Source organism: Microtus ochrogaster, chromosome X (assembly GCF_000317375.1).
Source record: "Microtus ochrogaster isolate Prairie Vole_2 chromosome X, MicOch1.0, whole genome shotgun sequence".
NCBI classification, from domain to species: domain Eukaryota; kingdom Metazoa; phylum Chordata; class Mammalia; order Rodentia; family Cricetidae; genus Microtus; species Microtus ochrogaster.
The window spans coordinates 336,205-359,989 of NC_022026.1; the positions used below are offsets into that span (position 1 = coordinate 336,205).

At 45.1% G+C, this 23,785-nt stretch overlaps 1 protein-coding gene across 4 annotated transcripts in view; it reads right to left on the bottom strand.

Moving 5' to 3' along the window:
* The window catches only part of Bcorl1 (BCL6 corepressor like 1), a 67,983-nt gene that overhangs the window by 30,133 nt on the left and 14,065 nt on the right, over positions 1–23,785 (bottom strand). For all 4 annotated transcript variants that reach the window (XM_026784830.1, XM_026784832.1, XM_005358402.2 and 1 more), the window contains 5 exons: positions 17,189–17,318; positions 10,454–10,544; positions 6,923–10,216; positions 2,658–2,823; positions 1,548–1,628 (listed from right to left, as the gene is read on the bottom strand). In XM_026784830.1, the coding sequence (XP_026640631.1) occupies positions 1,548–1,628; positions 2,658–2,823; positions 6,923–10,216; positions 10,454–10,544; positions 17,189–17,274 (3,718 nt within the window). In that variant the 5' untranslated portion in view covers positions 17,275–17,318. The remainder of the gene's footprint in view (positions 1–1,547; positions 1,629–2,657; positions 2,824–6,922; positions 10,217–10,453; positions 10,545–17,188; positions 17,319–23,785) is intronic.

Genomic DNA, 23,785 nt, shown 5'->3' on the forward strand with positions numbered 1-23,785 from the left:
CTGATCCCACCCCCTACAGCATAGCCAGAAGTTCAAGGGTGGAGTTTTCTTTCTCGTCCATCTGCCCATCCACTGCAGCTGTTCCTTGCAGCTGGGAGAGCACACCCCCTCTACTCCTGATCACCCGGGGACAAACAGCATCTTTCCTACTCTGCTGGGCCACCTTGCCAAGAGGCTATTTTCTCTCTTCTCACTTACCCTTAACTCTGCTAACAATAAAAGCACAATTCTAAAAATTGGTCTAGTTTTACACTATAGGAGATCTAGCAGCTTCCTTAGAAACAACACCACCATGTTTCTCCCAAAGCCCAGCTGTTAACGCAACAATCCCTAGAGCCCAATGAGGTCAGCGGACGACAGCAATGGTTGGAGGGAAAAAGGCATCCTTGACCAAAGCTTCAAGTTGGTCAGAGTGTTTAAAGATAGCAAGTATCCCACTAAACTTTGCATTATATGGACCAGGCAGGGAACAGTGTGTTCCAGTTAATCTAATATTATAGTTAATGCAGAATCACCATAGAGATCACACAGAAATCACCAATTTCCAAAGAATCAAATACAGCTCAATGTGTTTAACACAAAAATGGGACTGGCCATAATGTAATCACTCTTTGATGATTCAGAGGACACTTCAGGACTTTGTGAGGCCTCCGGGTCATCATTATAAGCCCCAATTACTATAGAGCTCGCCATGTGCTGGGGTGCCAGTTAAGGAGATGTCAGATCATTGACTATATTGGGTCATGTTTCTCCATTCCTTCCAATTTGCATGGAAATCTGGGTGAATGCAGGCAACCATCTCTGTCCTGTGTGCCAACAGAGAGCCAACAGAGAGCCAGCAGAAAAGAGCACAAACTGGAAATGACTATCTTCTTTAGACCCTAGAGGAATTCAGTGGATCAAAAGTGATAGTGCCTGCCCAGAACACTCAAAGCCTTTCTACCTTTCTCCTCTTAGTTGCAGTGGGAAGCACCTCCTCCTCTTGCTCAAGGGAAGACCTCCTGGCTTCCCATATCACAGTCTGCCATACCAGCAAAGGAGCTACAGATCCATCTCATGATCACTGAGAATCTCATCACCCTATGTGATAGGTATTATCAAAACTTTCTGAGTGGCAGGGGCCTTTCTTCTTTCCATCACTGGCTCTTTTTTTGTTTGTTTGTTGTTTCCCTGGAGCTTTTAAAGTCTGCCCTGGACTAGCTCTAGCTCTTGTAGACCAGGCTGGCCTCAAACTCACAGAGATCTGCCTGCCTCTGCCTCCTGAGTGCTGGGATTAAAGGCGTGTGCCACCACTGCCCGGCTCCCATCACTGGCTCTTAACAAGAGATAATGCCTAATCTCTAATCTAACAAAGCTAAGAAAACCACCTAAAATTGTAGGTGATCCCTCTGCTTACATCCAGGACTCTCTTGTCCCTGCAAGGAGCCTGTCATTTTAGCACAGAGAAGCAAAATTCCAACCGTCTACTTGCACCAATGGCAAAACCATCCAACCCACCTTTCCAAGGACACCAAGGCAAGATTTTACTCTTACTTAGTCTTACTCACCAGACTGACTACGTGTCCGAGTGCTCAGAACCACAGGGATGAAGTCACGGAAACTGCTCTTTGCTTTCTTTTCTAAGGAACCTAGAGTGATGTGTGGTTTAGGGGCAGAAGGCAGAAATATCACAATTAGAAATCTATAAACCAGAAAGCCCACATGGGATGTTCAAATGAGAAAACCAAAAGGTTAGTGTTGGCCCTGCAGTTACCCTGGCTTAACCCAATTAACTCTCCTTATGCCACCATCACTACCCATTTCTTGGGGAATGGTAGTTTTAAAAAATGGGAGCTAGGTCATTTTTACTGGCACCAATAAAGGCAATGTATCCAATCAACTCATAAGCATAAACCAAAGTAGCATATCTGTTTACATAACTCAAAGGTTAACTTAACTTTGTTTGTTACATTCTAACTGAGCTGTAGCAAGTTAAGGCAGGAAGAGGTAGACAAATGGAAACAAGTATACAAGAACAAAGTAGAAGAGGTAGGTCATGTCCAATGAGCAAGATCATGAACGTGGACTATTATAGCCAGGATTGCCTGGGTCATCTCCCATGAAAGCACTGAGGGACCATTCACAACAGAGTATACAGGTCAAGCATACCCCACACCCAACCCAAACATTCTGGATATCCTTAAATGATTAAAAAAGGGCTTGAGACATCTGTAAACCTTTCTAGCAAGCGAGCTAGTCAGCTATTGGTTTTTAACCTTTTTAGAATGGGAGTTTTCCAACATAACAAAAGGTAGAGAAAACAGTGTTATGAATCCAATTCTGCTGTTTTTGTCTAAGTATTCTTACAGCTGCTTCTTCTATGAGTCTTAATCCCACCTCACGGAAATGGGTTAGTGACTCTATTGTAGAACTTCTATCTGTTTACAAGTCACCTTATTCAATGTTAAGACTTCAGAATGTGTGGTACTCTAATGCATTAGGCCAGAATACATCCATCCTCCTTGGCTGTTGACTTCAGAGGTTCCAATTCTATCTCTACTCCACAGCAGAGAAGGATTCATTTTCTACTCAATCTTTCAACTACTCTCTCCCCACCAAAATTCCACTGGCTCCCTTGGGAGCTTAGGCTACAAGGTCATGCATAGCCTTTGGGGTACCTTCCTCATGACCGTCAGCTCGTTTTCCTGGAGGCTGGGACTCTGGCTTTGTTGGCTTCAGGTGCTTGTGCTTTCCCCTGACTCCATTGTGCTCTTTTCCTGAATCTGAAGCCCCTCTGGGACTTTTCTTGGTGGGTTCCTGGGGGTCTCCAGGCAGCTTCCGGCACTATGAAAAAGTAGAAAAGAGTCAGATCTGAGGTTAGGTTTGCTTCTTAAGAATGTTCTCCACAGTTATGTGCCTGCTGCTCATGCATGGATATGAACTTCCTAGAGTTAAGACTGGGGGTGTTGCTGTCACAGCAATATAGGACACAGTGGGCTATAAGGGTTCCCTTGGACTGAGTCAAATGACCTTGCTGGTCCCTTCAGGCATCCATATAATTTGAAAGATGTCTACAAAATCTGTATTTATGGTCCCTGAACACACATCCAAAGTTGTTTTAAAAGGTCCAAAGTCAGGACCCATACTGTGTATACCTGTAGACAAGAGATAGGGATTAAAGAAAAATGCCTCTTCCGCAAGTTAGATAGCTACATAGTTTAAGCAACATCACTGTGAATAGTATTACTATCAATTGAAAATAATTCTGAGAACTGTCAAGAAAAATTTTTCTCATGTACCAGTTAAGGCCAGAAAATGGATTTAACTACAGCAAGGAGAGGAACATTACATAGGAGGTGTGATCCCCATCTCCCTGTGAAGATAATGGACAGGGCCTGGTCTGGTATACCATTCATAGTGAAGCTGAGTATACATTAAAGGCTGCTTTACACTCTGTATCACCTTGAACTCTAGCATTTGCTTTATCATAACAACTATCTCAATGAACAGATGAAGAAACTGAGCCTCTAAGATAATAGGTCAACTGACTTTTCCTGGGCCACACACAGTCTAGCGTCCATACTAACACAAGGGATGCCACTACCAGGCCACCCTGCAAAATAGCTTATTTATACCTGCAGTAAAAAAGATAGAGCTGGGACTGCTGGCCCTCAGATCTGGGCCTTTTCTCATCAGTCTTCAAAAATCTCCTCCCCTATTTGCTGTCTCTTCATCAACTGTTGCTGCTCAGTCCCATTCCCATCTACTGCTGGTTTATCAGATTATACACTACAGGAACAAGCCACAGATTTTCACAAGCTTTCAGGTCCATTTATGACACTAAACAAAAATGGGATAAGTCGGGTGGTGGTGGCACACACCTTTAATCCCAGCACTTGGGAGGCAGAGGAAGGTAGATCTCTGTGAGTTCAAAGCCAGCCTGGTCTACAGAGTGAGTTCCAGTATAGCCAGGGCTGCAGAAAAAAAAATCATCTCAAAAAACAGAAACAAACAAACAAAAAAAGAATGTGATAAGATAGTTGATGTAGGGAATGTGAGAAGCATTAAACACACTCAAAGTCAGCTGGGCATGGTGGGGCACGCCTTTAATCCAGCACTCAAGAAGCAGAGGCAGGTGGATCTCTGAGTTCGAGGTCAGCCTGGTCTACAGAGCATGTTCCAGGACAGCCAGGACTACGCAGAGAAATCCTGTCTCAAAAACTAAAAAACTAAAAAACAAACAAAGAGCAACAACAAAACCAAAAATAACCAAAACAAAACAACAAAAAACTTTGAAGTTATGTGGTGGTCAATCTTGATTTGCCAACTTGGCTAAATTGACAAACTGCTATGTAACTCTGGGTGTATCTGTGTTTTTTTTCCCCAGAGAGAATTAACTAAGAAAGGAAGCGACCTGCCATAAAGGTAGGGAACATCATACCAACCACAAGACAAGGACTCAGATGGAAAATGGAAAAGTGATGGGCTGAGAAGGTAGTTCAGTAGGTCAAGTACTTGTAGTGCATGCTTTTAACTCCAGCACTAGGGAAACAGAGCTAGGTGCACCCCTCAACAACTGTATTATAATTGGTGAGCTTCTGGTTCCAGAGAAAGACCCTGTCTCAGAGCACAAAATAGACAGCTAACGAAGAATCACATCCAAGACTGACCTTGGGCCTACACAGGTACCTGGGGACGTGTACACCCACAGACAAGAGCACACCTAAACACAAAATAGGAAAATGGGAGCCCAGTACTACAGACATCCAATTGTATTTGCAGTCTCTCTTTCTCTCCCTCTCTCCTTCCTTCCTTCCCTTTTGGCTGCCACGGGCTGATGCTCTACTCCACTACACTCTTCCCACTATGAGGGACTGAAATCTCCAAATCCGTGAGCCAAAACAAACTATTCTTCTCTCATTGTTTTCTCAGCTACTTAGTCACTAGGATGAAGACTGACACTTTTCCCCCTAATCACATCTGTATCACCTTCCAGTACAGTTATCAAACCTCAGTTCCAACAAAGAGGATGACAGCTCTCTCACTAATATCAATTCTCCAGGTACAGGCATTACCCATTACTTAGCGGAGGACTAAGCTGAATGAAACTCAAGTTACTGCTAGTTCCTATGAACCAAAGTGTCAAGAAACAAAGACCTAGAGAGAAAGGAGGAAAATGAAGATGACTGCTTAAAATCTGGCCTTCAGGTCCATCCAAAGAACAACTATTTTAAGTCAGGAGAAATAAAGTTCAATACACTACAACTTGAACATGTCCTATTTATTTCTAAATATTGTTTTTAGTTGCCCCTTTTGAGTATAGATCATTAACTTTTACATCCTAAAATAGACATAACAGAACATCTAGAATAGATTTCTGTTTGTACCTTCCGCCAGGGAAGCAGTGAAAGTAAAAATATATGATGCACTCCAACTACATAAGAAGTTGGGAGGATGTAGAATCAAGATCAGTGTTCAGGTTAACAGTTAACAAGAATAAAGGATAAGCAGCATCAAATGAAACATAATTCTTTGGCAGGCATGATGCATTAGCAGGTAAAGCTGCTTGCTGCTACACGTAATGATCTGAGTCCAATCCTTGGTGCCCACTCAGTAGAAAAAGAACTGCTGAAATTGTTCACTGACCTCCATAGAGATGCTGCAGCACGCATGTACCACACATATACACACACAAGTAAATATAAATGCAATAATAATTTTGAAAGAAACACAATTCAAGAAAGCAACAGAAACCTAGTCTGCCTCTTGGCCACTCCTAGCAATGGGCTGTTTTGAATTAATGCCTCATCTTAGCTTAGTTATCAGTCACGTGTTTCTCAACAAAATGTGACCTAACAAAACACCTGGATTATTTGGTTTCCAAGGGGGGGGGACTGGAAGTGCTGGTTGCCTTCTCCTTATCCTGTAACTCTATTCTCTGCTCCACTCATTTTTCAATTGGCCTACTGAACTAATCATCTCCTACAGTTATCTATGCCTACCTATCATTAAGTCAACATGGCAAGACATAAGCTCCACGAGGGCAGGAGTCCTTCTATTTGTGATACTAAAAACAAAAGGAGCCACTGACACCAACTGAGTGCTTAATTATGTGCCACGTACTATTTTAAGCACTTGTACTCCATCTCATCAATTTTAACAACTTTACTGAGCTATGCTGTACAATTTGCTTACTTACATGTACAATGTAATTGTTTTTAATGTAAACACAGAATTGTGTAACTATCACCATTGGTATCCTATAGGAACTATCTCATCACCCTGAACAGAAACCCATTAATTGGTTATTCAACAAATCTCCTAGCCCTAGACAATTATCAGGCTACTTTTTCTCTTATCAATTTGCCCATTCTGGATATTTCATATCAACATCTCATTTAACCTTTCCACCAACCCTCAGAATAAATACTATTATTTGTCTCATTGCAGAGATGAAGGAACTGAGGGTAAGAGGGATTAACTAGCAAGCTTTATCTTAATCAATGTCACAGAGCTAGGAAGAAGTAGAGCCAAAAAGACCCTATCAAAAAGTTCCTTCCTTCCCTGGGCCCCAAACTGCCAAGGCCAGTGGTCCATCATCTTTAAAGGACCAGGAAGAACCGGTCCTTGGGGAAAAGCCTGTGATTAAGTGATTTCCTTCGCCAGTATGTTCCTCTGCTTTCCAGCTTTATCTAGGACAATGGCTTCCCTGGCCCCAAGGATGAAATCATTTCCTACATCCTATGGAACGAGCTTTGCCCTTTCCAGGTAAAAAATATAGAGAGACCACGAATTAAAAGCTCTGTCCGTTCATCAGCTCTGTTCACACAGTTAAGCTGTTCAAGAACACTGTCTAGGAGTTGGAAGGGAGGGCATCAAATTCAGTAGAGACCCACAAGCGAAGCAGACCATCATAAGTTCTGAGCCATACACTGGTACCGACCTTGGATCCCAGGGAACTCTGGACCTCGGGCTTATCCTGTGGCTGTGGTGGCGGTGGTGGCTGCTGCTGCTGCTGTGGCTCTTGCTCGGTTTCCTTTTCTTTGTTACACTTCACCTTTTTGGGTGGCAGAGATTCTGTCTCTTCATCTGGTTGCCAACTGTTCTTGCAAGTAAAGACCCCAACACTTTCCCGCTTGACTCGAGTTTGCCCAGCTTTAGCCCGAGCTTCAGCCAGGCCCCTCTGGGGAACTGCTGGGAGACCATCAGCCCGGAAGCAGTTGGCTAAATTGAAGACCACATCACCATCCACTTTCTCCATTTTCACCCGCCCCAGATCCACCTGACTTCCAAGCTGTGAAAGGTCTGTGCTGGGGCCCCTCTTGCTGCTTGGAACCACATCTAAAACGAGTTCCTTAGAGTGGCTGTCATGAGGTAGCAAAGGCAGCTCAGGCATCTTGCACAAGTTCTGGGGTGTGGCCAGGACCAGCTCATGGGACATATAGGTAGCAAGCACTTGGTTTTTAGGCTTTGTGTCTCCCGCCAGCTTCAGGCCACAGGCTGCCTGGGGGCCTTCCATCTTAGGAGTACTATCAGGGCAGAGGTGGCTCTCAGATTCTTCAGGTCCCTGATTCACTCCAATGTCCCCACTGCTAGGCTGAACAGACAGTGCCAGGGTCCCTGTCTGAGGGCTGAGAGTCAAGAGGACAGGATTGACTTGTTCTTCATAAGGCTTGGCAGCAATTCGGCAAGTTTTGTTCTTTGTGACAGCATCCTGTTCTGAAGCAAAGGGGCCCCCAGGCCGTGGCTGCCCCTCAGGAAGTCCATGAACAGCTTCATTGGAGCCAAGAGATGACACACCAGAAAACTCAGAAACAATGCTGGTGGGCCTGATAGGCACCCCCTGATTGGGGGTTAGTTGCCCGGCACTGGAAATGCCAATAGAAAGCAGTGATGCTTGGTGGTATGGTGACCAGCCAACAGGCAGGACCTGGGTGCTAGTGGGTTTCCCATTGACAGAACATCGTGGGTACATATTTGCCAGCCCTGTAGGTTTCCATAAAGATAGCTCCTTGGTTTGGCACCCTGGCAGCCCAGGGGCAATGCGGGCTGGAGTATAACGGGATTTGACTGTGCTTTGCTGTCCCTCAGCACCAGCCTGGCTGCCTTTCTTGCCACAAGTGGCACCAGTGCTCTTAGGCTCTCCTTGATCAATGATGGAGATAGGCTCCTGCTTGGGGAGATGGCGAGGATCTCGATTAAGGCCCAGGTTAGGGTCCTTGTTCAACAGCAGGGATGCAGGCACTGGGTTGGCCACTCCCACATATGTGCCAGGAATGGTGCTGATCAGAGCAGTTGAGTTTTTTACCCAGGTGCTTGGGTCTCCATTCCTCACCATCTCAGGAAAGATAACAAAAGGTGAAGAAGTGGAGCCCAGGCAGGAGGTGACATTGCTGCCAGCAGCCTGAGTTGTGCGCTGAGACCTAGACAGGACTGTGGAAAGGAGGGCCTTGCTGCTGGTGTGCACAGGGGTCAAAACAGGCATGGGAGGTGTTTTACGCTGGTTCGGCAATGGAAGCTTCTGACGGTTGGACTTGGAAGAGAGGTCAAGAGGCATCTCACTGCACTCGGGTGGAGAGGCCATCTCTCTCTCCAGTTGTGGAGGTGACTTAAGAGGAGAGAAGGTAACAGAAGTTCCTTCTGTTTGTTGCTCGGTGCCCCCTGGCATCTTGGAGGGGTGTGGTGGGACTGAGTTCCCGCTGGGGGCTGGCAGCAAAGGTTGTGAAGTTGGAAGCACCTTGGCAGAAGCAGTGGTGAGGGAGGTATCTGCCAAAGGTCCAGGGACCCCATCAGGAGCAGGCTGGGTGTTAGTGCTGCTGGATGGGGACGTACAGGAGAGCCTGTTCACCTCTAAAGAGACCAACTTCGAATCTGAAGCCAAAGGCCGGGCCACAGAAAATGCATATGGATAAGAGCGGAGCTCTGGGGAGGCCAACACACCCGGAAGACACCTATCCTGTAGGTAAGATGGCAGAACTGGGAGCGTGAGTGTGGAAGAGACTCCCAGAGTAGTTGGCAGTGTAGCCACACTGAGTGGCTGCCCACAACTCGGAGGTGGGATGTATACCAGCGGCTGGTTAGGGGTCAACACTGTCCCTGGCTGAAAAGACAGGGGAACTTTTTGCATAGCTGGTGCCTGAGCTGCAGGAAAACACACTCGACTCAAACTGAAGGAGGCTGGAATGGGTGCTGAGGTGGGGATGGCAGCTGGTGTGGCAGCCGGCATGGGCGTGGGGGCTGGAGTAAAGATTGGGGCCGGGGTGGGTGCAGGCACCGGTGTAGGAGCAAAAGCAGGAATAAGCGTGGGGGTAGAAGGTGGGCCAGAAGATGGGGTTGGAGTGGGCATTGGCACAGATGGAGGGGCAGGAGCTGCTGGAGGCGTGGATGCTGGCATGGGAGCTAGAACCGGAGTTGGGACAGAAGCAAGGACCAAAGTGGGAGCTGAAGGAGGCACAGGAGCCTGGATCAGGGCCAAGGGAGGTGCAGAAACAGAGACAGTGAGAGGAGTAGGAGCAGGAGCCGACAGTGGCACTGGGACTGAGTGGGGAGCAGTGGCTGGCACAGGCACCAAGACAGAGGCTGACACGGAGAGAGGGTTTGAATCGGAGATGAGAGTAGGCACCGAGGGCGGTGCTGGAGCTAGAGCGGGCACTGGTGCTAGGGGAGGAGAAGGAGCTGAAGCCGATGTGGCAACTTGGACTGGAACTAGTCCTGAGTGGGGCACCGGGGCTGGGACAGAAAGGGGAACTTGGAATGGATCGGGAACTGATGGGGTCACAGAGGCCGACCCAGGGGCAGGAGGGCAGATAGGAGCCGGAAGCTGACTGAAGTTAGTGGTAACTAGAGGCAGGGTTCCCTCCACAGGGACTCCAGTTCCCAGAGTTGCCACAATGAAAGTGTTCTTCTCCCCAACACTGTGCCGAGAGTCCAAAGCCTTTACCCCGGCTGGCGAGCAGTCAACCTGTTTGCTCATTTGGGTGCTTAGGGGAGTCCAGGAGCAATTAGCCCTGCTATGGCTGGCCTCAGTGCTATCAGGAGTGGGCAGCTTAAGCCCGTCTCCTGGGCTGCTCAGTGGCATCAGGAGGCCCTCGGCCTCTCCTGCATTCCCAACATAGTCCATTTTTGGCTGGGGATCATCAGGCTGATCTTCTGACCTGTGCCCAAGTTTTTCTGTTGTATTGCCATCTGGGTTTGCCCCCCGGGCATTGCTGCCACTTCCAACTGCTGTGAGCTCCACCTGCAATGAAAGAACAGCATGCCCATCTTAGCAAGCTCCCAGCAGCTGATCCAAGTATCCTGAGGCCTAAGAGGTAACTGCTGGTCCTTTCTGCAACTCAACCAACTGCAAAGTACCAATGTACCAATTTCTATCTCATCTAGAGCAACATCTGTCTTCTTGCTGCCATTCTCAGCCATATACCCCCGGAAAGCTCACTCTTTGATAGACAGCATATAACAAAACATAGATCCTTACCTTGGAAAAACTGCTGCTGACACAAAACTCCTGAGATCCAAAGTGCTGGCAGTCACCTGTCGTGGATTCCTCATCAGAAAGAGGTGCTCTTCTGGCAGAGAAGACACAACCAGAAAAGGGACATACGGCTCAGACTTAGGCCACTGACACTTTCTCTGGACGGCCCTGCTTCACTGCCTTCCCACAAAACCCTCCCATCTCACTTTCCACGACAGCTTCAGGGGATAGCAGAGTACTAAGGGGATCAAGGAGGCAAAGCAGTCTCTGCATGTTCTTCAATAGGAGCCTTGTCTGACCAGAATTTGGGGCTACTTATCCTGCTTTCTAGTGTTCTCACAAAAAGTGTGGGAGAAGCCGGGCGGTGGTGGCGCACGCCTTTAATCCCAGCACTCGGGAGGCAGAGGCAGGCGGATCTCTGTGAGTTCAAGACCAGCCTGGTCTACAGAGCGAGTTCCAGGACAGGCTCCAAAGCCACAGAGAAACCCTGTCTCGAAAAACCAAAAAAAAAACAAAAAACAAAACAAAAAACAAAACAAAAAAAAAGTGTGGGAGAACTCCATCTTAGCACCTTCTCCTTTGCCCTGGAGCTTACCCATCAAGGTGACCATTTCAATCTAGGAATACAGGGCATCAGCAAAACAGAGATAGATGTGACCTCAACAGCCTCAATAGCATGCAAATTCATTTCATTTTAAATCTCAGCTTGTTTCAAGTCTATATGGAAAGTGCCATATTAGGGTAAATCTCTTCCAAAACAAATCACCATTCCCATTGTGTTTAAGTCTAGTCCAAATCTGAATCCCCTGTTCATCCAGTGGTCCAGGCATGCCTGGAGACTGTACACATTCACATGTACCAGCACATACAACGACACTGACTTGAGGCAGTCTGGTCACTGACACTAAGAGGCTCTTTAAAAATATTACATTTTAGCCAAGCATATGTCATGTGTTTGTAATTTGAACACTTAGGAAGTGGAGACCGGAAGGTAAGGAACTCAAAATTAGTTGGGCTACAGGAGACCCTGTCTCAAACAACAGCTAAATGGAGTAAATGTGGTGGTGATTCACATCTTTTTAAATCCTGGCACTCAGGAGGCAGAGGCAGAGTTCAAGGCCAGCCTAGACCCTGGTCTAAGTAAGGAATTTCAAGTCCTTAGCAAGGCTACATCATAAGACCCTATCTTAATTTAAACCCTGCAAAACGATACAACAAACCAAAGAACAAATATTTCTTTCTCTCCAAAGGAATGGTTCTAGAACTCTATCTGGCTCCAGCCAGCATCTTCCCATCTCATACATAATACACAAGGAGCACCTTCCCTTCAGCCTCTCTGTACCACCACATTTCCTCCCTTCCCAAAGGGAGCCCCTCAAAGCCACAGACTTCCCGTTCACATTGGTATGTGCCATAAGTAAAGGCTTAAGGCCAGAAAGCTGCGGCTCAAAGAAGAAAACCCCAACTGTATCCCCCACCTGTTCATAAAGAACTCTCTAAATTAAGGTAAGAATTTTCAAAAATGTTACATTTGACAAAACAAATAAACAAAAGGATAAAACTGCTAAAGTTGAAGGACAAACACCCAGTCAAAGTTTGGTGCTCTAAGTGCAGCAGGAACACACAGCCCCTGCACTAGGGAGCATATCAATAGGGCAGCCGCCAGGGTGGGAGTGGCTGCAGAGGAGGTGGGGGTCAAAGAACAAAGCTGCAGCAAGTTTTCTTGGTGGGCAAAGCATAAGACTGTTCTGCCTGCTCTTTGTTTGATTTTGCCTGCCATCTTTGGAGCCCTGCCAGAGATCCAATACAGCCTGTGAAGAAAAGTCAGCCCCTGCGTTACCAACCACTCTAGTCTAAAGGTATTTGGGGTGCCTGCAGCCAACTCCAACAAGGAGGAGTACCATGCAAATAACTCTCTCCCTCGGACTGAAACAGGGACTCCCAAATAGTACCTGGGGCAAAAGAACCAAAAATGGCAATGGGGATCAGAACAGTCCTCTCCCCATCTTTTCAGTGCTCCAGAAGGGGCTAACCAAGGGGGAAAGGCTTGCCCCCTTTAAAAAACAGCTAGGGTGGCAGAAGTGGGAGGGTTCCCCGGCTGGAACAAACAGAATGACTGTGAGGCAAGGGCTTTGGAGGCAGTTGGGGGTCCTGAGGAAGGGGAGGGCCCCAAGGAAAGGGAAAACACACTTTTCACATCAACTCCCGAGAGACCAGAAAAGCAGGACCTATATGCACCAAGCCTTGGGCTGAAGAAGCATGTTCCAACTAGAATCACCAGGGATGGTTTAGGGGGAGGGCTGCGGGGGGTGAGGGGAAACAGCAGTCCCTGCCTCCAAAACTCCACATGGGAAGTTTACGTTCTTTCCCTCCTGACCATGCACCCTCCCCACTTGGTCGGCTGCTCCTTGGGCAGAAATCCTGCTTCGAAGCAGAAGCTATGTTCTTGCAAGCCAGCAGTTACCAGGGAAGCCTAGAGTCAGGCAGAGAAGCGGGTGGTGGCAGCAGAAGCAGCACTTCTGGCTACTCCAGCCATGCCTAAGCCTCACCACCAGCCCCCAAGCTCTGGGAAAATGCGTGCGATGATGTTTCAAATCCTCTGAGGGGGATGCAAAGCTGAGCAAATATTTAAAAAACGCTCCACTGAGAGAGGAGCCTGGGATCAGAAAGGCAGAGGTGGGGAGGGGGCTGGGTCAACTGAGCAAAGTTATGGGGATAGAGGTGAGGGGAAAATATAAGGAGTTTCCCATCAGGACTAGAAATAAATTCTGTTTCTTCCCATTAGAAGCCAGCTGGTATGCTCAAGGCTTTGTTGAACTCAACCAAAATGAGCCACCACCTCTCAGCTGTTTTCCTAATTATTAAAGGCTAACACACCTGGACCTGTCATGCAGGCCCTTTTCACTTCCTGTTGGTCTAAGAGAAATAGTCAGCCTAGAACGCATGAGACCAGCCTCTTACCAGCCCCTGAAACGTTTTCTATTTGAAGTCTTACTGCTCCTCCAGGACCCCCTTTACTCCAGCCAAGGCCTTCCCCAAATACTCAAGGAAATATGGATATTGGCCTTCACCCCAAACTCCTAATTCATCTCTCCAGCCTGGGCTCAGGATGGCACTGTCCTCTGTCCTCTGATAGTCCCATGAAAATGCATCATTCTTGCATCGAGACTCCATAGGACCTGTTTACACCACACCTCAGCACTTACCAGCAATGTACTAAGATGTACTACCGGTTTGCTTTTGTACTGACTAAATACTTAATTAAATGCCAGAAGCAAGCAAGCTCATTTAGCTGGAGGTTTGACTATAAAGCTGACCAACTGCCTGAAACAGTCAAAAAGGCAATGCCTTCTGTTCTCAAACCATATTTGATGAAGCTGGGCAGACTTCTACAATATCATCTTAAGTTTATCCCCAAATACAACTTTATACCTCAAAACTGTAAGGTCTACAGTAAGTTGGAAAGGATGAGGAAAGATGGTTTTTCCAGAGTAAAGTTGGGCTTGGTGGCACATGCTTGCAATCACAGTACTTTGGAGGCTAAGACAGAAAGACTTTCTTCCCATGCTACATACCAAGACTCTTGTTTCCAAAATGGGGGAGAGAGTGGGGACTGGAGAGATGGCTCAGCAATTAAAAGAACTTGCTACTCTTCAAGGGACCTGAGTTTGATTCCCAACACTCACATGACAGCTCACAACCATTTGCAAGTCCATTTCCAGGGCATCTGATGCCCTTTATTTGATCTTTATGGGTACCAGGCATACACATGGTGCACAGACATACATGCAGGCAAAACACCCATACGCATAGAAAAAAAAATATATATATAGAGAGAGAGAGAGAGAGAGAAAAGACATATTACATAGTATATGTGTAATATTAATTACCAGGCATGGTTGCTCACACATGACATCCTAGCAGTTGGGCTGAAGCAGTAGGATTACTACAAGTCAGAGGTCTACCTAGGTTATAATAGTAAGATTCAGGTCAGCCTGGGCAGCAGGAAAGAGACACTGACTCAGAAAAAAGAACACATAGGGTGAGATTGCATTTTGGAAATCAGCTGTAACATAGCTTAGACTGTGGTAAGAAGGCGACAAAGGGAAGATGGGATCAGAAATGACAACGTTTAAAAGGTCACCTTAACCACTGGGCATATTTGCTAATTTAGCATCTAAAGAAAGGTCTGTAAAAATAGAATTTCACATCTACTTCCAACTCCCTTCTTGGAAGGAATATAGCAGACAGTGAACCAAGGTAATTTGTCCACTGTTTTTTAATTTCTCAGGTTAGCACACAACTGCCTGCTTTACTGAGACAGTCTCACTTATATAGCCAAGGCTAGCCTAAAACTTAATACGTAGCCCAGGCGCGGTCTCAAATCCACAGTATTATTCCTGCCTTAGCCTCCTGAGAACTGGGATTACAGACATGAGTAACCATGCCTAGCTTGTGCACTAGCGTCTTGAAGGTTCAGGCTCACCGCTCTAAGTCAGCCTCAACTACTTATAACTAGAACAACATGGCCGAGCAGTGCGTACTCACAAATCACAACCAGCATCGTGCCTTGCCAAAGATCATCTCTCAGAATGATCTGAGAACAGACCTCATAGACAAAGGAATATCTTTTTCTTTCTGCTGTCTCCCAGAAGAATTTCACTTTATTTTCATTGGTTTTGATTTTTGTATTCTAAAATTAAATTTCTTTTTTAAATACATCTCTAAATGCATTTCTCAGTACAAAAACCAAAAAGCTATCAGGTGCTAATGGAGTAAGAAAATAAAAGGGTTTATTCTCCTAAACTTAGTCTCAGACAAGTACATACTTCTCTAATTAGGAACTAAAGAAAAAAAAATAAATAAAAAAAAAAACAAGCACACCTTTAATCCCAGCATTCAGGAGGCAGAGGCAGGTGGATCTCTGTGAGTTCCAAACCAACCTGGTCTACAGAACTAGCTCCAGGACAGGCAGGGCTACACAAAGAAACCTTGTCTCGAAAAACAAAAACCAACCAACCACACAAACAAAAAACAAAAAGCCCACAAACATGAAGCTGAGCATTCCTGAGTCCTTGTATTTCATCCCTAGAGCCACAAAATCCTAGTATATAAAAGCAAAAGTTGTCATTCTTTTTTCCCTTCAAAATTATCAACATTACCTCTCCCAACACACGGACGGCTTTTAGGTTTACCAGGGAAACTCCAGCTATATTTCTTTTTTACATTCATTGAGTTATTTGAGGTGTAGGATAGCACTGGTGTGTCCACGTGGACATCAGAGGACAACCTGTGGGACTTATTTTCTCCTTACAACTAATGGGTTCTGAGGATCAAACTCAGGTTGTCAGACTTAGCAGCAAGCATCTTTACCCAGTGAACCATCTCAACTGACCTAAACCAGGCTCTTTATTTCTTTTTCTTATTGAAGACACCAGATCTTAAACTGGAGGGAAAGTCCTATTGTAATTCCTATGGCGTATTTGAATTTAAATAGTCAATAGATTAAAATACCAGAACAATGCCTTGAAGTTGGAAAAGGTCTCATAACCACCACAAAGAGCAATTTGGCCAGGGGTTATAAGAGGAAAATATAAACTCTGAAGGAGAATTGAGTACCCTCGAATATGAGGTATAATTTTTAAGAGGCCTCTCTTGATCAACCAAAAATCAGAAAACTGAAACACACATACAAACCAGGCAGGCCTTAGCAACTCAATTTTATTTTAAAACCTCATCTTCCTTGGATACTTCATAAGGTCTTCCTGACAAATTTTTGCTAGTTTCCTGATGCAGGAAGTACTGGCCCCCAAAACTCTGACCCGGTTCCCACCTTAAAGCTGTATGATGAGGGGCTGGAGAGATGGGTCAGCAATTAAGAGTACACTGTCTTTTCCTCCAGAGGACCCAGGTTCAACTTCCAGCACCCACATGACAGTTCATAACTGTCTGTAACCCCAGTTTCAGAGAATCTGATATCTTCACACAGACATACATGCAGGCAAAACACAACTACACATGAAATAAAAATAAATAAATTATATTTATTTAAAAAGCTACATGAGGGCGGTGGTGGCGCACGCCTTTAATCCCAGCACTCGGGATGCAGAGGCAGGCAGATCTCTGAGTTCGAGGCCAGCCTGGTCTAGAAAAGCTAGTTCCAGGACAGGAACCAAAAGCTATGGAGAAACCCTGTCTCGAAAAACCAAAAAAAAAATAAAAATAAAAAATAAAAAAAAAGCTACATGAGCCGGGCGGTGGTGGCACACGCCTTTAATCCCAGCACTTGGGAGGCAGAGGCAGGCGGATCTCTGTGAGTTTGAGACCAGCCTGGTCTACAAGAGCTAGTTCCAGGACAGGCTCCAAAACCACAGAGAAACCCTGTCTCAAAAAACCAAAATAAATAAATAAATAAATAATAAAAAGCTACATGATCAACTTTCTTCCAAGCCCTGAACAAGAGACAAAAATATCTTACATGGAGTTTTAAGCAGCCAACTTTGACATAAAAAACAGAAACAGCGAGCTCCTGAGCTTTTCTTTACTCCACAATCTTACAATTCTTAATAACGACACAGATAATACTAGGTGGCAAAGGTCATCTGATGGCTTCCTCATTTTCACTGGAACAAGGACAGTGTGGCAAAGCAGGTGATCCCCATGATTGAGGAAAATTAGAAACAAACAGGAATCTTGTCCCCAAGTCCTACCCTCAAAAGTGACTAGGTACAGCTTTACCTCTCCTCGTTGAGGCCGCACATGCGAATCCGGTCAGAACTGGTCCAGTTGTGCACGCCACTGTAGAGCGGTGCTGTAGAGATCATGACAGCCACTCACTGCCAGATAGGATCTGCTGCGGCCACTCCCCCTGGGGAAAATGCCAAAAAAATTAAAATGAGAATAAGCACAGCCACTTTTGCCACCTTTCACACTGAAACACTTCAATTAAGGTAATCATAGCATCAAAACGCTGAAGTGATCACTCTTACAAGCCAGCCTGCTATGGAAATGAAGGTCCAAAGAAGGAAAAGATCACACCAGTTTTCCAGTAATCCACATTTCAAGATGCAGACAAAGACACCGCAATCACCCTGAGTGATTTTTAAATTATCTTCAAAGGCGCATATGCTTGAATGTTTTGAGGAAATTCAATCTAGTGCATCCAGTTAGGGACAGTATATTCTCGAATACATTTAGCCCAAGCAACCCAGTCAGAGTGCTGCACCCATACCTGAGCAGCAAGTGCAGTGAAAGACAACTGGGGGTCTTTTTCACAGCTGCTCTCTAATCCATGGATAGGGAAGGATCTGAGTGACACAGCCAATTTAAGCTCTCCAGAGGAAGCACACACTTTCTTTATAAACCTTTCAAAAGTATCCTGTCCAAGTTGGTCACAATGCAACTATGGAAGGTGTGGAGAGCTCCCTCTAAATTAGATGCAATACTCCCCTTGTACTCTGGCCACAAGCAAATGAACAAAAAGCAAGCCTCCATCAAGCACGCATTTCTGTCCCCGTCCTTTTCTATTAGTCTGTCTGCCCTGCCATGGCTTCCTAACCCTTTCATAAGCCAGAGTCTATTTGTTATTGACATCTCTGACAGAAAAGGGGGTATCAAGGAAAATAGCCTCATTCAGACGCCTGCTTTGTTAACCTATTAGCTAAAATTATCATTCACCAAAGTTCAACTGAACGGAGCCCTATGGTGATTAGAATTTTCTGCTGTTGTCTGTGTTCCAAAGAAGTCACAGTAATGTACAATCACATCAGAGATTTGTTCCATTTATCCTCTTTTCAATTTTCACAAATTGTTCATATTCAACATAATTCACTTACTCATTCAACAAACATTTGTCCTGTGTACTAGGGATTCAACAACTAAAGAAAACTGGCAAAATTCATACCTGTAGAGTGCTTACATTCTAGAGAGGTGGTGACAGGAAGGACACTAAGCATAGTAAATTTTTCTGTCATAGTGCATCCCAAGCTACACACCATAGACTAAGGAACATGGGTACAATGTCAGGGGGAGTAAGTGGAGGGGCTGCTTCACAATAGGGTGATCAACATAGGCCTCACCAAGAGGAAAACATTTCAACAACCTAAGGGATATGAAGGAGTGAGCAATGTAGATACCTACAGGGAAGAACATTCCAGACAGAGGGAAGCAAAGTTCTCAAAGCAGGAGGAGGCTGCCTGCTCAGAGCAACAAAGAGCCAGGAAATCATCACAGCTGGATTCAAGGAAGGTGGTAAGGAGAGAAGAGTGAGATACACCTCCCCAGTGTTATCTTTGACTTCATCTTATCCTATTTCTGCGCCAGTCAAGGGCTCTGTTGTCTTCGCCCCTTTCCTTTATACTTCTCCTGTCCTGTTTTTCATGGCTCAGTGCTAGCTGGCTTCTGAGCATGTGCTCCTTCTGTTATCCACCGCAGAAACCTGGGTGTTCACAGAAGATGAGCTTTCCCCTTACTCCTTCCTTTCCTTCCTATCTCTTCCTCCTTTCTTTTTTTTCCTTCTTGTTCTCTCTCTTGCTCTCCTTGCTCTCGCCTCACTCTCATTCAGATGTCTTGTGGCCCCTCCTCTTTTCTGCCAACTCTCTGAACACAGCCTCTTCCAATTTTCCACCCTGCCTGTCTTCTCAGACTCTCCCTTACTTTGTCTCATTCTCAGCATTCCCGTTTCCTCTTCACTGTGATTGTTCCCTTCCTCTCTCCCTCGTCTCCCCTTCCATTCTTTCCCATCCCCACTTCTCCACCAACCCTCTGCTTCTTTCCCCATCTCATCTTTCAGCCTACCTCCCCTTCATTCTGGGTCTCTTTCTGTGTTTCTCCTTGCTGGGTACGCCAGCCTTGCCCTCCATCTCTCTCAGCAGTCACAATTCCAATTCACCTCTAGATGTACATCTATTTCTCTAATCCTGTCCTCTCTCCATAGGTCTAGACCAGAATTCCAGATGCCAGCAACTTGCTGTTAACTGGATGCTCACTAAGCCTCTCAAACCCACCATATCAAACTGGACTCGTTATCTGTCCCTATAAATGCACTCCCCAGCCCTTCACCATGTCGTCACAGCAAGCTTCCTTAGTTATTAGCACCACCGCCCTCTCACTTGAAATACCTTCAACTCATCTCCCCATCACCCCGATGACCTCAGGTGCCAAGTCTAGATAAAGCCATCTCCCTGTGTCTTTTTACACCTCTTGCCTCTGCCCTGGTACAGGCCTTCATCATCTCACCCCAGGAATATTATTCTGGCCTCTTACTGCTCTCTCAGCAACCCATCGCTGGATTCCACAATCAATTCATCTTCTGAAATGCTGCTTCGATCAGACCTCCCTACTCTAGTCAAAAGCCATCAGAATCAAGCTAGCACTAAAGCAAGCCAGAATTCTTAGGACAGCCTTCAGGGCCCTTAGGAGCTGGCTTCAAACCTCCTCTGAACATTCTTCTGCTTTGTCCTAAGGTTTGCCTGTCATCCTTGCCATCCCCAGTTTCAGGACTCTGCTGCTTCTTCACTTAAATGTCATTGTGTCATTCCCCTAGCCTCAGCTCAAGAACCGTTGACCCCTCCCATCTGGTTCTCCTCAAACATTTCCTTCTTTCCTCTATTCTACCATGGGTTCGCCTCTGCTATGAGTTACCAGGGAAATGGCATATCCGTCTCTCCACCACACGATCACTTATTAGACTTAAGGAGTAACATCCTTTCTCTGTCTTTAGTTTCTCTGCAATGTTTTACCCACAGTAAGGACTCCTCAGTAAATGCATGCTACACGGGACTGAATTCTAGATTATAACTGAGGTAATGACCCTGAGAAATCACAAGAAGCAAAATAAAACTGAAAGTGACTACTATATTCCTGCTTGCTCCCAAAAAAATTCCACATATTATCTATAATACATCTTTCAAGACTACATCAGTTCACTATCTTTGCCCTGTTTTGTACCTCGAAATTGCAAGCAGCTGATGGGCATATACACTGTCACGACCCCATAAAGCTGGGATTGACCTCCTGCCCCCACCTCCCCGACTGTGGAAAATCAGGCTTACCTCCATTCGCACTCCATATAAACGTTTTCTTTACACTAGCTATAGCACATAGAGCTTTCTCATTACAAAGAAAAATACAATCTTTAATATGTGCTCATTTTTCAATCTGTTTAGAGAGTCACAATGCTTTATGCTTCTCTGATAGCTATCTATTTGGGGGGAACTTGGGACAGGGTTTCTCTACAATCCTGGCTATCCTGGAACTAGCTCTTGTAGACCAGACTGGCCTCAAACTCTCAGAGATCCACCTGCCTTTGTCTCCCAAGTGCTGGGATTAAAGGCGTGTGCCACCACCGCCCAGTTTGAAGGTTATCTTTTAGCATTACTAATGTTAAGGTAATTTTAGAAACACTTTTAACGAAGACCCCATCTGCTAAACTTAGCGGTGCATGCAATCCAAAGAAGACTGAAAGTTGAAGGCCAGCTTGGGCTACCCAGGAAGAACTTGTCTCAAAAAATGAGTCCATGCCCTGAGTATTCTTGCTAATGAAGTCATTTGTTACAATATCTTAGAATATCCCTAGATTAAAAATCAATGGTTTAGCCAGGTAGTGGTGGAGCACACCTTTAATCCCAGCACCAAGGAAGCAGAAGCAGGTGGATCTCTGAGTTCAAGGCCAGCCTGGTCTATAGAGTGAGTTCCAGGAGAGCCAGAGATACACAGAGAAACTGTCTCTAAAGAAAAGAAAGAAAAAAAGAAATAATGATTCTGCCTGCTGGCTAATTTACCACGTATTTCATCTTCTTCTCAAGAAACTATTAGAGGAATCAGACAATGGAAGGACTTACTCTTGCTAGAAGATGAATTCAACACCATGTATAAGCTTTAACAGCTACCTAAGTATCTGAAGGCAGCAGGTATGTCAGTGACCACATGATTTTCACTCAGAATTATTTGTTTTTTCAAAAATTATTTGCAGGTCTAGGACAGAAGTCAAAGTGGGATTCCCAGTGCTTGGAAACAGAGCAACATACCAAATATCACTGAGATAAAGAGTTTTTAGGCTCAACAAAAACATAAAAGGAAAGGTAGAAGCAAAAACAAACCAAAAGCTAAAAACAAACATGTTCGTTCATGAAGCATAAGACAACCTAGAGGGCAAAACTGACACCCGAAGCCTCCACGTGGAGGATATCTTTCTTAAAATTTAAAGGTGTTGGATCATTGGAGCTGGAGTCAGAGAGGTGGTTGTAGAGCACCTGATTTGGGTGCTGGCAATCAAATTTGGTTTTCTGTAAGAGTAGTACACATTCATGACCACTGAATCACCCAGCCCTCTAGCCGTCATGAAATCTTGAAGACTGAACACCCTCTTAAATCTTGGCCCCGTAACTTTCCTCATGATCTTATCAGAGCAGCACTCCTGACCATCTGAAGTCCACTGCTGCTAATTAACAGTAGTCGTTCTGCTCAAGGGGTAGAAAACAGCAGACACACAGGCAGGATACTGAACTAAGTGGCCTACATAAGAAGGCAAGATTCATGTGACAAGAGAGAAAGCCAATGGTAGCATCAAATGCTGGACTAAAAGAACAGGGTTCTGCCAGAAAGGAGGATCAGGACCAAACAGTCAATGCAAACCACTGTTTCCCAAGCCAAGATCACTGAGAAGATGGTTCCAAACATTATCTTACGTCTGAGCTCCAAACATTCTGATTCAGTAAGCCTAGTATTTTGTCTTGTTACAGCCCTGTCTAATCAAGTTAGTGATCATTCACTATAAAGCACACAGGAAGTGAAAAGGAAAAACTTACCCACATTGCTATTCTCATTCTCTCCTACTTCTCTCTCTTTCTTTGCCCCCCCCCCAAATAAGAACCTTATATAGAAGGTGAGGTTCCAAAAAGGAACTTGGAATAAACCTGGCAGTCCCAAATAAATGACCCAGGAATCACAGACACAAGGATATAAAATATCTCAAAGGACTGATTTTCCTAGGTGTCACAACCATGTAATTGGTAAGAACAGCTGCATGACCCACAACTCAAACGCTGGTCACTGCCCAGAAAGCAATGAGTGCGACCATTGTAAACTAGCCTCACTTTGGGCAAAGCAACTCAAAAGTCTTATCTAACTAATGATAAGGACAAAGAACACGTTCCACGTGCCTACATAAGACAAGTGTGTCTGAAAAAAAAATAGAAACTTTGCCACCTAGAAGGCCTATGTAGATAGAAGCAAATAGACTGACTAAAATCCTACAAAATGTATCTAGGGTATCATAGGGTGCATAAAGTGTGTAGTCAGCCATAAGGACCACACTAGAATAGGGAAACCAAGATGAGAACAGCCTAATGGAAGAGAAATAACTTTAAAATGGTGAAAATAGCAGCTAAGCTGGAAATGAACAGGTAGTAGAAGGGATGCCATGATGTAAAGTTCTGAAGGGGAAAAATAAGCAGTCCAAAAGAAAATACTCTAGAAGGTAAGAGCAGGTGTAGAAGGCATAAAAGAGAAGCCCATGACATATAGCAATCAAACGGGAAAAGTGAAATAGCGGAACCTGAACTATTTCACCATCATGGGCCAAACTGAAATACTGTGGGGAAGCACTGTAGCTTTTCAGAAGAGGTTAGAGAGAATGCATTATCAAAACAGGGAAGAAAAGGTATATATAGCAAGTTCTAGACCAAGCCATGGTTGGGAGCACCATGGGCAGCTCTAATATGCAGAGTTTACAAAAGGGCACAATTTTGTTTCGAAATGAAACAAGTAAATTTTACAATAATTAAAAGCAAAAGCACGGTCGTCGCTGCATTTGAGGAAGAGAAGGACACAGAGGGAGGTAACAGAGCAAGAATATGACAAATATTTTACACTAGAATAGATGATTTGTGTTGGGTTTGTGTTTGTTTATCGATTTGGAGCAGTCATCTCAGTAACTAGACGACCAAGGGCTTACAATTTTCTACAGCGCTCCTAAGAGTACTAACATGGAATTCTAAGTGCATTCTATACACCCTTTCGATACCTTCACTAGTGTAAGTGCTAAATCCCATGCTTTTAGGGGTGACTGGATATTTAGGAACATCCAAATCCATTCAGGACCATAAGTGTGGAGGTATAAACCTAGAAGTTAGGAAGGTTAGGCAGGAAAATCTCTAGTTTCAAGCTAGCCTGGGCTACATAGCTATTCAGAGACAGCCTGTTACACATAGTAAGATTCAGTCTCGAAAAATGGAAAATGAGCCGGGCGTTGGTGGCGCATGCCTTTAATCCCAGCACTCGGGAGGCAGAGGCAGGCGGATCTCTGTGAGTTCGAGACCAGCCTGGTCTACAAGA